The sequence below is a fragment of the Phyllobates terribilis genome, unplaced genomic scaffold (assembly GCF_046119375.1).
Source record: "Phyllobates terribilis strain yellow unplaced genomic scaffold, ASM4611937v1 Scaffold_5__5_contigs__length_657084704, whole genome shotgun sequence".
Taxonomy (NCBI): domain Eukaryota; kingdom Metazoa; phylum Chordata; class Amphibia; order Anura; family Dendrobatidae; genus Phyllobates; species Phyllobates terribilis.
Genome location: NW_027362765.1, coordinates 385,658,942 through 385,676,250, shown reverse-complemented (window position 1 = coordinate 385,676,250; position 17,309 = coordinate 385,658,942). Strand labels below are relative to the sequence as shown.

Here is a 17,309-nt window from a genome sequence, read left to right as displayed (position 1 = left end):
CACAAATCTCATATACAGGAGATCTGGGCTCAGTTCTCCAACATGTTTGCGCAATCTACCTGCTGAGCTCCTTCAAAAACTGTGCAAGTGACAAGTGTCCCAAGAAGAATTGATGATTTGAAGGCAATGGATGGTCATTAAATATGGATGGGATTTACATTTCTCTTTTGTTCATTCACTTTGCCTATAAGTGACAAAAATAAACTATGAACTCGTCTATTTTTGAAAGCATTCTTTCTCTGCAACATTTTTTTCCATGCTTGTCTAACACCTTTGCAGAGTACCCTACATCTCTGGTGACTTTAGAGAGTCATTCTGCTCCCATATTTTTTTTAACATCCATGTAGTAGATGAGTTTATTGGATTACGGAGGTACAAGAACCTAAGATCGGTCGTCATTATTTCGTTTTAATTAGGGATCATACAAGATGTACTAAAGAACTAAATATTTTTGGTGTTGTAATATGGGGGTATGAACCATCTCCATGTATGGACATCGTAGAGGGTCTGCAAATCAAGAAAAGGGAGCCGCTATAAAGATAGTGACTGATCTTTCTCTTTTAGTTCAGAAGAAGCAGCCAACAAGAGAGCAGGATACTTTGTAAGTAGGGCTCTTCTAAGATTAATCTTCCAAGATTAATTTTTAGCCTTTGACAGTTGTGACAATGACAACTATTACAGTCCTTATTACAGCTCTTGCAACCAATAACTTCTCTTTTTTTCTGGAGTCTTGAAGAACAAATCTCTCCAGCTATTCAGCAATACAGCCTTGATTTCCATATAGTTTACTAAATGTGTAATTCTTGGCAGCATTGGAAAGCTCTATGGAAACCTTGTAAGCCTATATAGCCGCCATTTTTCAAGACCTGCAAATACTACAGAACAGACAAGCAGCTTGAACATCAATGTGCCAGTGCACAATATGTAACAGAGCCCCCTCCTACCATGTGAAATTTGTGATATTGGGATCTTCTTATTTGGCTACTAGCCATTTGGGCCCCTTTAAGAATCAGCACCCTTTAGCAATTCACCTGTTTGATAGAAGTGGGAAAGTCTAATAAAGATTGTACCAAAAACAAATCAATGGATTTAGAGGGCATTTTCCCTTATGATGTCTCATTGCCACCAGTGTCACAAATCAATTACATTGTCAAGTGCCTTGGGTACAGATTGTCCTCTACAAAACATGGAGATGAGGAAATGATTGATGTCTAATTGCTCAGGTGTTTTCCCAGAGACTATATTGCTAAACTCAAAAAAAAAATCCAATACCATTTGCTAATAGGATGAACACATCTAAAGTTATGCAACCTAATTTCACAATCTTGTAGAACAATATCTACTATACAGGGTATTAACTGAGTTTTGTATAAGGGATCAATAATGACTTCCAAAGAAAACAAGAGAACTTTGGATTTGGGAAAAAAAATGTTTCTCTTACTCCGCTCTGCAACGGACTTCCCTTCGAAACTCTGAACATTGCAATGAACTTCTTGGAGAAGTCAGTGTTTGGTGTTGGACTAATTGTCCGGTACGAATCCAGAACTTAAGTTCGGGTTTTCTCTTCTCTAGTCCTGTGCTGCCAAGAACAATGGCATCCAATGAGCACTGAACGATCTATCACTGGTCACTGAAGCTGGGTAGACCTGTGCAAACAAGTAGCTGATCGGTGGTCGCTTAGAGCCACCAGGTACTTCAAATGTTGAAAAAAAAATATTATAGACAAGGACAACAAATTTTGGAGAATAGGTGAAGTGGAGGGGTACATTGATGACCCTAGAAGGGGAGCAGTATCAAATTTACACGAAAAATAATTTGATTTTTTTTTTTTAAGACAAAACAGTCTATTGTTTGTCTAACTAGACCAGTTCCGTTTCTGAGCCAGAAACTTTGAAATGTCTCCAAACAATGGGTAAATTTGTTGCTCAGGAAAAGTTCAAGAATAATTGGATGAATGATACTATTTGTACCTGTTTTCTCGGGAGACTAATTTCACTCCTGAAGGACATGTTTACTTTAATAATGGTCCATTGTTTTTCCTTGGGTTGGAACATTCCCTGCTTCTGTTCTTCATTCCTTTTTATTATTTTTTTTTACATTGTTTATTTTTTTTATTCTTTTAATTAACTAATCCTTAAAATTATAACAGGAGTTTGTGTTTGTATTACACCTCCAATTCTAACTGTTTTGCTCATAGTGCTGCATTCACATGCATAAATCATGTACTGTGTGGGGTACACATGCTAAAATGGGTGATTTAGAACCGATAGGCGATAATCTCTCAGATTCAATATTTACCACTCATTAAGCACAATAATTACATAATGTAATTGGGGTAAATGACAAGTCAAAATAACGCTTGTTCATCGTCCATGGAATTGTTTGTGAGGAGTCAGGATGGATGCGCAAGTAAAAATGTGCAAATACTGCATGATGCTCATTTAGACCACAGGGGGCGCAGTTTTCATGAAATTACATCCACTTTGCTAGGACGGCTAAACACGGCAGAATGTCTGTGCAAAAAGGCAGCAGAAAAAACGCAGCATTTACTCTACATGTGAACACGGTCTAAATGTGTATGTTAGAAATGTGTATGTTATTTCATGAAATCTCCGCCCTAAAGACGGTGCTACATTTTTTTCTTCTATAGGCTTCTATATGGAGCCTGAAAAAAAAACGCTGTTGCATTTTTAAGTGCAGAATATATATATATATATATATATATATATATATATATATATATATATTAAATAAGCTGACAGGGGTTGCAACAGGGGTTAGTAATGAGAACAATATCACAATAGCAATAACACACAATACATCACAATAACAATAGCAATAAAATCCTTCTCTAAAATACTGTCTCTAGCCCAAATATGGGATTAGCACTGAAGTCCATGGGTTCTGCAATGCGGTGCAGACACCTGCAGGAAAAAAAACAATGGGAAAAAAAGCAGCACTTACGCTATATGTGAACACAACCTCAGTGTTACATTTTTGTTACTTTTTTTATGGGTTTAATAAAGAGAAAATATCAATCAGGACATTTTTTACATCATTTACTGATCTTCATAAATCTGATCGCTGTGTTGTGCGGGTCGTTACGATTACAGGGACACCAAATATATCCGTGTTATTTGTTCACTTGTCATGTTTATTTATTTTTTTTTTAAAAAATGCTTTAATAATGACATTTATGTAATTGTTTTTCATTATTTTTTTTTTAGTAATTTTATAGGAAGAAAAAAAAAAAGTTGTATTCTAGAAGGAGAAGAAATATAATCAACTTATTCCTTTCCAATTATGACTGGCACATGCAGTAATAGCCCTTTAAGTGTTACTTTATCACTTAAAGGGGACTTCCACATATCCCATATAAATGACGAATGGGACATTAGAATAACCCCCCCCCCCACCGTCTGGGACCAATATCCCCCAGTCTGATTCTACACCCCTATATTAGTGCTGTGATCGCAGACACCACATCCAAAAATAAGGTGACAAAGTGTAAGCGAATGTTACGAATCAATCAATGTCCCGAAAATCCCCGCACACAAGTCAACATTTCTGGAAAATTGGATGCACAAATTTAGGAATTTCACAGTATGTGTGAATGAACCCCTCATACTGGTTTGGTTTTTTCCAATATCAGATCTAATACATTTTTTTGCACTGACAAAAGCAAATTCCTGATATTTGGGTTTTTTTTTTTTTTGGGATAATTGCAGCTTCTAGCTCGTGATCAGAAGTCTTATGAACAGATCCTTTCTTTACTGACAAGGCTCCTTGTGTACTGACAAGATATGTGCTGACAAGTTTCTTTTGCCACGTGCAGGATTTACGCCCTAAGGAACGAGGAAGTCTCCGCCCCGATCTCAGGTGTATATAGACAGGTGGAGTGCACTGAGGTGCAGCAGGTGAGAGCTCTACCTGTGTGTTGGCATGTACCTGACGGGGATCAGCCTTAGCCTGGCGCTCCTGAGCCTCATTGCTGGAGGGACAGCAGAGCCGTAAGTTATCGGACATTCTGATAATGGGATACTTCATAGAGCGGAAGGAGGTGTGGAACCAGAAGTCCCAGAATGTCCAACCTGCTAGACAGGCACAGGTTACATCCATTCAAATCAAGGGGAATTCTGTCACTTTATATTGTATGATAGTAAATGTAGTGATACTCTGAGTAGTACACGGGCTTAGATACTCAAGATAAGCAAACAGTATCTCACTTAAGTGGCACATTGAGCGGTATCATATATAATTGGTGTATTTCAGGTTCCCCAACTTTCTTATATTAAGGGGTGAATTCATCTCTGACAAATGGTCATGTTGCATGTGAAGAAATAAAGTCGCCTTTAATGGTTATAATTAGCAGAATGTTCCCCTATAAAGTAATAATGGTGCGAGTGCCCCCTTATAATGCCTTAGTTGCCTCTTTGTACTTAAAAGTCCTCTTTAAAGTAGTAAAAGCCTGAGTGCCCCAAATGTCCCGTACTGAGTATTAATGCCCCAAGTGTCCTGTAATATTGCTATGAGTGCCCCCATAATAAGAAATAATGCTATCTGTGTTTTTAATGGCTAGCTCTCGTACTTGTGATGGTCTATGGGGCTGTTCGCATGTCCATGATTTTGCACGATCAGAGTAGTCTTTGCAAAAATTGTGAGAACATGTCCAATTTTGATCCGAGTGTCAGATCAGAATCGGCAATGCAAGTCTATGGGTCAGATTTTTGGGGACTGTCACATAGGAAAAGGGGGAATGCAGTGAAGTCTTTGCGATCAGTCTCCTTTTTTATTCCGCATTTGTTATTTGTTACTGTGCAATAAAAAACTTATAATTGCAGAAGAATTGACAAATGATGCAACCTACAAGTGGAAATCCTGTTCTTCCGCACAGCTTTTATTAATATTATGCTGGATTTTACTGACTTGGTGGAAATCGCTCTAATTACATGGTATCCCATCCTTTTATAACTGGTTCACTAGATTTACATATGGGAATAGTAATGATGATCAAATCTTTTGACTTTCAAATTTTAACAGATTTGACCAATTATTTTATTTTTTTATATCCCTAAATGACTTGGCTATACTATAGATTTAATTCCCCCACAAATTGCAATACAGCAAAACCTCCAATTACCCTGGAAAGTAATATGTAACACCTTTTTGGGTCCTCTAGGACTGCATCCAACCCCTTTCAATCTCTTTAACACAAACACAGCCTTAGTAATGTCAATGTGACCTCACCATAGAAGTGGATGGTAACCACCATTGTCCAAGATAACCCTTAAGTACTGGCCAATCTGCATGTTGGTCATGCGGCTGATGTGATTTATCTGGACTTTGCAAAGGCATTAGATACTGTACCACCATAACAGACTTATACTGAAGCTACAGAAGCTGGGACTAAGGGACACTATGTGCGGATGGGTAAAAAAACTGGTTAAGGGACAGAAAACCAAGAGTCGTTCTAAATGGTACATTCTCTAAATGGGATCATGTAAGCAATGGAGACCACAAGGATTTGTACTAGGAGCAGTGGGGTCCACAAAGTTCTGGTACTGGGAGCAGTGGGCATCACATGATGTGTCCTTGGGGGCCACATGGATATGTCTTAGTAGCACTGGGGACCCCCAATAATAAGTACCAGGAGCAGTGGGGACTAAAAGGATGGGTACTAAAAGCATTGGGGGACAATTAGGATCATTACTGAGAGCAGTGGGGACTACAAGGATGGGTACTAAAAGCATTGGGGGGCACTAGGATCATTATAGAGAGCAGTGGGGGCCACAAAGATCTGATTTAGGCCAAATTCTTTTTAATCTCTTCATAGATGACCTTGTGGATGGGATTGAGAGTAAAGTGTCAGTCTTTGCTGGTGACACAAAACAATGTAGTATAATAAAAACTGAAAAGGGTTTCAAGGAATCTGAGGCACCAAAAATTACTTAACTTTTATTCCAACCTTTAAAATAGCATGGCAACAATAAAGACAAGGTAGATGAGTCCTGGTAAACATTGTCTTTTTATTGTTTCTTTGCTATTTTAAGGACTACTAAAGTTACCCTTTGCTGTTTTCTTGACCTGGTCATGCGGAGTACGCAGAGAATTTACCAATGGTGCATGAGATTTTCTAACTGGGTCATGTAATAAAAACTAAGCTTGACAATTTACAAAGCGATCCGGACAAACACATGGCCGAAGAGGTTTAATATTAATAAATGTAAAGCAATGCACTATGGCCTGATTAATTATATTGCAACATTCATTATGGGTGGAGGAAAGGCGATTCCAGCGGCTAAATAGGAAAGGGTTCTTTACAGTCAGAGCAGTCAGACTGTGGAATGCCTGAAAGCAAGAGGTAGTAATGGCTGACACTATAACAGCAATTCTTAAAGGGCCGGATGATTTTCTCACAACAAATAGCATTGTGGATTATAAATCTGAGGAGAGAGATGGCTATTGATGGACCTTTTTTGTCTCTTTTCAACCTATGTAGTTCCAGTGGTGCTCATTTATGGCGGCATCAAGCATTGATCGGCTTTGACCATCTTTGTACTTCCATTCATTGTATATCTGAGTGTTCTTGGCTCTGGCCTATTCTGCTCCTGCCTCGTGTTTTGTTAGCGCTTCTTGAATGTTAACATCCCAACTCTGCTCAATCTTTGTGACTTCTTCCTAACCATTTCTGGGTTCTACTTCAATGGTGCAAAAAGATTTGTGCTGCCTTGTTCCAGCATCCAGAATGGTCCTCTGTGACTGCTGTTCCTGAGACATCTTCACTTCTGTATCTGGCATCTTTGGCTTGGCATTCTGGGCACCGCTAAACCTTAATAGATCCCATGGTGTTATGATGTTGGGTCAGTCCTCAATCAATGTCGTGCCATTGCAAGGCCTAGTAAGTGCAATAGGCACCCATGATGCTGGACTGAGGATGCCAACCAGGACAGTGCCTTTTGGCAAAGCATCAACCTCCCCTTAGAGTAGTGTAGTTGCCAGAAGGTGGAGATTATCCTGGAGACCACAACGTTTTTAGAACTTTTATAACCAAAAGTTCATGAAGGCAAATGGTGACTCATTCTAACCCAAACCATTTTATATTTCTTATTGTTTCTCTTCAGACAATGTGCCTTTTCCATCCCTGCTCTGCTGAAGAGTGGGGAGTTGGTCAAAGGATGCTTGGAGGTCAAACGCCACTCGCAACCAGTTAATGTTGATATCACCCTCGAGGTCAACGGCGTGACTCACATAATCCTCAGCGAGCAGTTCCCAGTTGGTGACATCTTCAAGTGTCCGGAATTCGAGGTTGGTCTAAGGTTTAGATTCTCATTAGATTATCAACAATTTATACCATCAATCTTTATTACAAGTTTTGTGAAATATCAGAGAGATAAGGACTTAGTACATGTTGTTTGGGTCATTGAAAGTAGCAGATTGATATATAAACTGTAAAATTTTAAAGAGGGTGTAAACTCATCCAAATCATGGAAACTGGACCATTATTATTGGGAGCTCATCATTCATGTGATTGTTTAGTGTCTATCCCTGTTGCACCACATATTGCTCTCCATTGACCTGCATAGACCCCACATTTAGCCCTAATAGGTTGGTACTTGTAATACCAACCCTACCCTTGGTTTATTAATATCTTGACTATCGTGGTACCAAAACAAAAGAAATCGTAGCCCTACTTTGTCCCTGTTCTTATCACGACACATTTCGTCAAGGGCAGTAGCAGACACGGGCAGAAGATGGCCTATGTGCAAGAACAATATATGGGCCCTGTGCAGTCTACTAGCCCCTCATAATGCACAATCCCACCTGTTTTGGAGGTGAAAATGGACCCGATTTCCTCTTCGGACCCTGTGCGGCTGCACAGGTAGGACCAATGATACATGGGTCCCTGGTCAAAGGTAGAGATGAGACAATTGATTAAAGGTACACTGAAGTCTCTTCGATTTTATAAAATACTTTGATTCACTAGAACTCAAATTTTTTGCAATTCGAATCACAAAATGGTGACATTTTGCTTAAATCTTTTTCAGGGCTGAGAAAGGGTTAAAAACTAAAGAAAAACATGGTCACCTCACCCTTAACCTGCCTTAGTATGACAGTTTAGCTCCAGTCTTCACCTCCATTTTCACTCTTCGGCATTTTGAGCGCTAACTAGGCCACAAGTGATATCGTGGGGAAAATGCATATCCTGACACTGTGTGAGCCCTAACCAGTGCTGGAAATGCCAAAGAGTAGAGGAGACTTAAGATAGAAAAGAGTCGGTGGAGCACCGGGTGGGAAATTGTGGTGTCCGCATAGGTGAGAGGGAGGTGACCTTAATAAAATACTTTAACCCCTCCATTTATGTTCTGGGGTCTGTACATATTGCAGAGCATAATAAATGGCTTTTATCAGTAAGTAGATTACCAAGTAAAATCAAATTTGAGCAAATCTGGCAAATCACTATCGATGAGCAAATTTGCCAAAATTTGCTCGTGTCTTCTCTTATCCTAGCCCTATAATCTGAGGAATTATGTTCACTAATGCTCTATCAATCAGTTTAATGGGAAAGGGAAGGAGAGCTAGAGGCTCCTCCATCGTCCGGGGACTAAACTCTTCTACACGTTTTTAAACCACAAACTTCTTGTGTGTTGTCCTAATGCGGGGAGCCCTTTAAATCTTGTTCCCGGATTTACAAAAAAAGTCCTCAAATTTCAGATTTCACACTTTAAGACATCTCCAAAGTAAACTTTTGTGTTTGTTTTCTTTAGGTGCCTGATATTCCTAAACCTGCTCCTGTATTTCTGACAATCAATGCAGTGGCCACCAACTATAACTATACAGCACGTAGGGCTGTGGTGGTAGCTCCAACTGGGAAAATTACATTAATTCAGCTGGAAAAGTCCACTTATAAACCCAGAGAGAAGGGTATGTTTTATATTTGATTTGTCATCTTTTATAACTGCACCCTTCTTCCAAGGGTAATAACAGGTGTCACCATTAAATTATAAGCTATATATAATGCATGCTTCCCTAGGAGAATTATATCTAAATGACAACCAAGATGGTTGCGCTTCTTGAGAAACAAAACAGAAAATTGCAGCATGTTATTTAAAACATAATTTGCAAACTTTGCCCATTTTTCTAAGGTTTAAGGGTTGGGTAGATTTATTGCAGACCTTATTGTATCAAACATATGGATGCAAACAAAATTATTTGTAGAAAATCCTCAGCAAAACTTGTATACATGTAACACCTACAGATTTTGGTGTGGATGTGCAGCTGGTATGTGATGCCTCACAAGTCCCATTTTCTTCTAGACCTGTGCCTAGTCACATGACGAAAGTTTTCACATCAAAAGAGCTTCTGTTCTACAATCCTGTTCACTATTACTCAAGTCTTCAACAAAAAGCTGTAACTGTGATCCTAGGAATGCATGAACAAGACACCAACATAGCGCAGCAAGCCTTTAATGTCAGATGTCGAGGAAAGTTTTTCTCGAGCTTCACAAGCGCAGAATTAAATGGTGCTTTATCATAAAAACCATGTGGCATGTCAGATTCTGAGGTTTCGCCTTCTTTTGGCTTCTTCCTAGACATGGATGCATACACATATTGCACTCCATGAGAAAGTGAATGTAAAATACTTTACTACTATATTACATTTAAATATCCAAAAGAAAAACTGCCAGGAACAAAGTACACCAATAATGACAAATGGTTAATTTTTATTTAACAGATTAAAAGTTTTATATAGACAAAATGAATGAACAAACACTGAAAAAGACAGACATGGACAACTAAAAATTAGAGGTTGAGATAATCAAGAAAGTTCCACATGTGCATGAATGCACAATTCCCAAGTAGCCATACAATAACACTGTATGTATGCTGGTTAATTCAATAATGCATATATGCGTGTACTTAATCTGTCAGTGCAAAGGTAATTCCCCTTTTTTAATGTGTGATATCTAATTATATGAAAAGTCCAGTGAGTCAAGGAAAATATAAAATGCACATTAGATCTATATGCACTGACTGAATTCCTAATCAGCTCACCCACCATAGACCCGACATGTGTTTCACCACTGCTTCATCAGGGGTCTTTTTTGGAGTTTGTTCATTCACATTATCTATATAACTTTTTTTTAATCTGGTAAACTTAAAATTAACTTTATCAATATTGGTGTACTTTGTTCCTGGCTTTTTTTTTTTTTGTTCCAGCTATTTGTATAATCCTGTGTCCTAAGGGAACCTATAATTTGGGTTACTAGAGATGTATCAGTAAATATTTTGCATTTACATTTTGCATAATATTTAAGTATTCATCATTGTTACATAACTTGCATACTAATACATTTGTGTGCAGGCTCAAATTTTGAGAGGTCTGTTTCTTGCAGGACATGCCAGAGATCTGCAAAAGAAAATCTGGCAAAATGTGTAATTTATATCTGTTTATCTAAATAAGACCAGGCTGGTTGGTGCCCCACAAGATCCTCCCCTGAGCTGCACCCCTCTATGCCATAGTGGGGTTAAAAGACCATATAGCTAGTCAGATTTACTATTCAGAAGTCTATTCAAGCATTAGAAAATATTAGTGCTTTTAGGATGCAGTTTAGACAATAAGGTTCAACATTTTATTTATATGCGTCGATCATAAGAAATATAACAGCTCACCCATCAATAGACCTGACATGTGTTTCACCACTGCTTCATCAGGGGTCTTATGTATTTTATTTTTTCCTTGTTTGTTTTATAGTGAACTTTATTGTGATTTCTTTGACTAATCGTTTAGAAATGGTGGAAGAATATGTGAGTATACGCTAGGAATGTCTAAAATATCTGTAAACTGTTTAATAGAAATTCAAGCAGCTTTCTGCTGTGGACATGTCTTAGCTCTTGCCCTGGAGGACTAAATTGTACGCAGTGTTCACATTTGTGTACATTTTCAAAGTCCCCCCCCCCCCCCCCCCAGAGGTGACTGGTCACTTAAGGGGCCAAAACCAGCTTCAGGTTTGAGTGGGTCAACTCAAGCCCAGGCTTGCCTAGAATAATACATGACTATCTACATCAAGGGCCCCTCAAATCTGCCCAGGTTGGCTTGATGCTGGTGCTGGCCCTGATGAAGACAAGTTATGACACTTGCCACTTATCCTAGATTTTCTGTTAGGTCTTCCCATATTCTGGGAATCTTTCAGGCTCCCAGAAAGGTTGGCAACTCTACTACATGTCTCCCTTTACCTCCTGAAAGGTAGTGTTCCTTTACTGATTGAGGCACCAGAAAGCTTAGTTATTCGTCTGAGAGCAGGGCATGGAAAGGGATGGGACTTGTAGACGTGGTGTTATTATGCAGAAAAGTCTGCTTTGTGTGTTACACTGGCTCTGATAGTTCAATCTACTTCTTGGAGTACAGATTTTACATGTCAGTGCAGTATTATAGTAGTTATATTCTTGTACATAGGGGGGCAGTATTATAGTAGTTATATTCCTGTACATAGGGGCAGTATTATAGTAGTTATATTCTTGTACATAGGAGCAGTATTATAGTAGTTATATTCTTGTACATTGAGGGCAGTATTATAGTAGTTATATTCTTGTACATAGAGGGCAGTATTATAGTAGTTATATTCTTGTATATAGGGGCAGTATTATAGTAATTATATTCTTGTACATAGGAGCAGTGTTATAGTAGTTATATTCTTGTATTGTAATTTTTATTTTTCCTTCCTAGTATCCGATTATCTACATAACGGTAAGAACATTTAGTGGTCTTTGAGCTTTGCGCATGTAGAGTATATGCTTGTTTTCTTTATATTTTGTTATTGCATGTACGTGTTCAGAATCATGCGACAAATATATTCTCGTAACCATTTTATTTCTAATTTCATAAATCAATAATAGATGTGAAAATGAACTTTATGAGCACCAATTGTCATATCCTGTCTCGGTAATGTGGAAATCTGTCTTTACTGAATACAGATTTTACCATAGCGTGCTATTCTTCAGTAGTGGTGGTATATCTATTTTATTTATTTTTTTAACTTAAACATTTTGTAAACAGGATCCCACTGGAAACCGTCTCTATCAGTGGACGGACCAGAAGACAGAGATTACCTTACTTGATTTATCATTTATTTTACCTGAAGAGCCAGAATTTGGAGATTACATAATAAACATTGAAAAGGAGTCTGGTTACACCGTTACCAAATCATTCAGTGTTGCTGAATATGGTATGTACCTGCTTATTATAGTCATGACCTTGGGGCCATTTCGGAAGCGGGCGTTAGATTTTTTTTTTTTTTTTTTGGCTAATAGGCAATTTGTAAAGAATTATCACAACATTGTCCAACTTCTTGTCTTCCAGTTTTGCCCAACATTAAGTTAGAAATATCGGCTCCGAGATCCATAACCATCCTGGATAAGACCATGTCATATACAGCCGATGCCAAGTAGGTGCCTTTTATAAAGCCGACACATGCTGTTAATCCAAAGCTCCATGTTGATATTTTATTCTGTTGTCAAATTTTCTAAAACATTTTGTACTTGGGCAATGCCCCTTATGTGCTCTTCTACATTATTCATAAGATGGGTCCCATCTGTTTGTAAGATGGAGTATTTCCATAATGATTGATATCCTCTGACACTTTAATTGGATTTTAAATGGCCAAACCGCAGCCCTAAATGACCACCCATCAACTCCTGCCATTGAAGTGTAAACATTTGTCCCCCCCCCCCCCCAAGTATTGACTCATCTAAATGGTCTAGTAGCTGAGGATGCCCAAAAGGCCCATCTACCACCTAAGACATCATTATTATCAATGGCTCATAGGTGGGACATGTTAAAAATTTTGCATTGGGATCCAGGAACTCCACCTCTAACACTGCACTTGACCATTTAGGTGTAGGGGTTAGAACATTTCTGTCCTTCTCTAAACTTTGGTGCACACATTGGCTGTGTTCCTTGACTCCATAACTAAAAATTGCAGTGGAGTTTAAACCCCCCCCCCATACACTTTAGATAAGTCACCCAATGGCATAAATTTCAGGGAGTTCCAACTAAAGTTTATGGACTCTTCCTCAACCAATGAGGGGATACAAAGATCTTGCCTCTTGAATTTCAATGGCCAATTCTTTGTTTTTCGGGAGGTAGAACCTCTCGGACCGATTAAAACTACCTCTAGAATAAAAAGAGCCGAGCCTTCCTCCTATGAGGGAGTCTTGCCTTAACTGTCGGCTGAATGATCGTTCGGCTAACCTCCATTTACTGTGTATGCTCGCCCTCATGCCTTATGAACAGCAGAGCCTATAGCTGTAAGGAAATGGACAAGTGAGAAGACGCACACAGTTAATGCCTCAGTGTATGCAAGCAAACACCGCCATCTGCTGGTCAAAAAATGATAGAGAAGGGAAAAGCAGAATTATATTAGTGTAACACAGGTGCTGGAATGCAATGCACAGAGACCATGAAGCTCAAACAGTCAGGGGTTGATATAACCATTTTATATAAAACAACTATCTTTAAGGAGTTGGTAGCAATGAAAATTAACCATAACTTGAAACAATGCTGAAAGACTTATTTTTGTTAGCAGTAAAGATCTTTTCTGTGATGCAGTGCACCCAGTCGTGGGAGTCACCACGTTGGTTCGCCTTCTCTTTATATGGCCATAGCAGGGGTCACTAGTTTGCGCTACGCCACAAGTCTTTCGGATATAAGCAATAAAGCCCCACTGAGGCTCCCACGCACCAACCAGCCCCCTCCCAACCTGAAGTCCTAATCCCAACTGTCCCCGATACCATAGTTGAAAGCTGGAAGTGACGGCCCTGCTCACTCGTACTGTTCCTCTGCTATCATTGGTACGCCTCTCTGGTCGCAGTCTTCTTTCACCTCATCTCGGCATGACCGTCAACGGTAGTCTCTCGGGCTTGGGGCAAGGGGGTCCAGACCTTGGCTCTTGACAGGCGACATCAGATCCCAGGAACTTAATCGGTGCAGAGCGCGGGTCCTGTCCCTGATCAACATGTGCAGAACTCGGGACACTTCTGTGAGTGGTCCCAATCTCATCAGACTCCGGCTGAGACCTGTCACACCAGGCTCTGTGGTACCTCTAGAGCATGTCTTCTCTGCTCTGAAGCTTGGCACCAAATATGCCTGCGGTGTGGCAAGCATGACTTGGAAATCCCTTCTGTGGGTCACCTGATCAGGTCCAGCATCTGAATTTACTCCCCCCTTCAAATCTTTTAGCACAACTTGGTTCCGCTTAATTTTGCCTAACTAATGGCACATCCTTCAAGAGTTCTTCTGAAATCTTACTGCCTCCTATTAAATTAGCAGGACCTCAAGAGTAAAATACACGTTCCCTCAGAGAAGAGATTGGAGGAGATGCCAGGTCAGCAGACAAGTCTGGTGTAACAGGCCAGAGTATACCTCGAGTTCAGACTATACCTGGGGTACAAGTGGCCTAGGCTTGATTATACCATGGGTATAATATGACCTAGGCCAATTTATATTCCGGGGTATAAATTGGCCTAGGTCATATTATACCCCTCCCCTTGATAGCAGCAGCATTGCGTGACATACACAAGAATTACTTAATTTTTCAACATCTTAATGGGGGTTCAGGTTTGTCAGGTAAGTTATGTTAGAAGATAACTGACTTAAATCCTAAAGTTCCAAACACACAGACTCTGTTGTAATGAGATGTTAAACATGATACAATGTGACTGGAAATGAAATGTATTATAGGATCAATCTTCATCATGTGATTAACACATACCTTCCCACTACGTCTAAGTCAGTTTTAATTAATAAAAAAAGTGGCATTTTACAAGGGCTCATCAAATAGATGGGTATATTGTAGCCTGGAGGGTTAAAAAATGGCATCTAAAATCTCTCATTTACGAGGGGTATAGATTGGCCTGGGACAAACTATACCCGGGTTTAATCTGGACGGGATATACTCTGGCCAGTTACACCGAGGAGTCAGCATCTGGACCTCTATCAAGACCATTGTGTGAGCAGTGGAGTTGGCTTATAGCCGCCATTACAAGAGACCAGACCTGAGTAAAGACCCAAGAGAGACTAGGGCCGAGTAAAAGAATTGAGACCAGAGCTGAGTGAGCAGAGTCGGGGCAGAGGGATGTTCATGTGGGCTGTCGCTTCCAGTGTAGACGTACGGTACAAAGTGGGGACTAGTGTTGAAGCTTCCTGTCTTCTGTCCTAGGTACACCTATGGCCAGGGAATGCCTGGGAAGGTCTCGGGCAGAGTTTGCAGAGCGCCGCTCAACTATTACTATGGGAATGCCTGCAACCGAAATCCAGATGGACTGTGCGTTCCGATCACTGGAGAAGTAAGTCCTAATTATAACAAAATAAGGCCTCATGGTAACAAATAACTCAGCATTTCAGGCGCAAAAGACATTTATGAAAAATCTCCACACAAATATTCCATATTAATTCTAACCATAATTGGTGGAATAGCCATCATATTAGTGGCTGTTCTAACTCTACGTCTGGAGCTTTTACTTCTCGTATACCGTGATATAAGCGGAGAGTGGCCTACATCGCTTATGGATGCTCGTTTATAAACCCAAAAAAATAACAAATGTTTTGTTCTGTGTAGAAAAGCACAAGGCACTCTTTTGGGTGCAATGGGTGGTAAAGGGTTTTCCATGTGCATACTCACAAAAAATGATCACTTGGGGGCTGATTTAATAAACTGGCATGAAACACTTTATAGAATTGCATCAAAATCCTGACAAATGGTGGAATTTCTTATGCCATAAATGAAATATCTCTGGAATAACTAGCTAGGTGCATAGAGGCGCATACCACTGATGGGATGTGCAAACTTTATTAAGTGACATGTGCCTATTGATTCTCATTGTAAATAAAAAGTACACATTTGTTCATCTCTTGCTTACCCCTGCATGGCAATCACTAAGACAAAATGCCCGTCTTGATGAACTGGGTCTGCAGTCCTTTTATCTGGACGTGGTATGGTGGTGCTAATTAGGCACTGTATGATGGCACCATAAAGGGACATTCTTGTACTTATCAACATCTTGGTTGTCAAAATTGGGATATTTCAGGTGCCCCTCCCAGGGAGGTCTCAACGAACACAGTGAGAATACCCACTTTTGGGAGGAGTCCATATAAACACACAACCTGATCCTTGCATACTCAAACATGCTGAAGACTGCTGATACTATTACCATAATTTTGGGGTAGTCCTGGTAAAGTTAATATTACTATAACTCAAAGAATTCATTCCAATAAAGTAGTGCACAGAGAAGAGCAACCTAAGACTAGCCGTATTACTGTTTTTTTTTTTTTTTTTTTTTGACCACAGCACCACCATCATGAAGTATAGTTTTACCACCTAGGAAGACAGGGACTGATGTGAGCGCAGCGTTCTAGAATGAAATATATATAATTTCTATTTATTTAGCGCCAACATACTCTGCAACGCTTTACAATTCAGACAACTTTACAGATATTATTGGCACTGTCCCCATAGAGAATCTAGATTGCCAGCCCCAATCAGTATGTCTTTGGCATGTGGGAGGAAACCCACGCATACACAGAACATACGAACTCCTTGCAGATGTTGTCCTTGGTGGGATTTGAACCCAAGACCCCAGCACTCCAAGACTGCAGTGCTAACCACTGAGCCACATGCTCTATTGCTGTTGGCAATATATTGATGACATTTTCTGCCTTGCAGTTTGATTCTAATGGAATATTCAGTGGAGAACTTGACCTGACCACTTTCCAATTTGATCGGTCAGGATACTATATGACACTTGTTATGGAAATAATTGCGACTGAAGAAGGCTCAGGTAAATGTGACTTTCAATGTTGATTTTGGGTCATATAATCTAGGATAATGAGATTAACATTATCTTATACTACGTATTTACATTTGCTAGCTTTTGTGGGGGAGCTCTATAGATGTCCGCTTGTGTATTGTAACAGTCACCTATCATATTAATGACCTATATTTCTCCCTGCTCTTCAACAGGAATCCAAACAAAGGAGACAAAGGTCATCAGCATTACCAACCAGATGGGTGCGGTGCGTTTTGTTCCTCAAAATATGGAGAGGTTTTACATGTTAGGACTTCCATTTTATGTAGAGGTGAGTCAGTTCTTAAATTCTCTGTTTTAGGGGTACAATGTCCGTCCTGCTGGTCCTTTACCTCCCAGCTTTGGAAATGTACGGTCAACTTTTTGAAATTGTGAAAATAATCTACATAGAGTAACTGCCATCTTGATCTTTATTTCGTAAATCAATAGTACATGTTAAGATGTATTACA

The 17,309-nt window shown here is 39.6% G+C and overlaps 1 protein-coding gene across 1 annotated transcript in view; it reads left to right on the top strand.

The window, feature by feature from the left end:
• Positions 1–3,852: 3,852 nt before the first annotated feature.
• The window catches only part of LOC141273291 (ovostatin-like), a 54,971-nt gene continuing 41,514 nt past the window's right edge, over positions 3,853–17,309 (top strand). The window contains exons 1-10 of the mRNA XM_073684920.1: positions 3,853–4,010; positions 7,122–7,305; positions 8,766–8,922; positions 10,753–10,805; positions 11,725–11,745; positions 12,055–12,223; positions 12,358–12,442; positions 15,215–15,341; positions 16,718–16,832; positions 17,015–17,130. Of these exons, the coding sequence (XP_073541021.1) occupies positions 3,943–4,010; positions 7,122–7,305; positions 8,766–8,922; positions 10,753–10,805; positions 11,725–11,745; positions 12,055–12,223; positions 12,358–12,442; positions 15,215–15,341; positions 16,718–16,832; positions 17,015–17,130 (1,095 nt within the window). The 5' untranslated portion in view covers positions 3,853–3,942. The remainder of the gene's footprint in view (positions 4,011–7,121; positions 7,306–8,765; positions 8,923–10,752; positions 10,806–11,724; positions 11,746–12,054; positions 12,224–12,357; positions 12,443–15,214; positions 15,342–16,717; positions 16,833–17,014; positions 17,131–17,309) is intronic.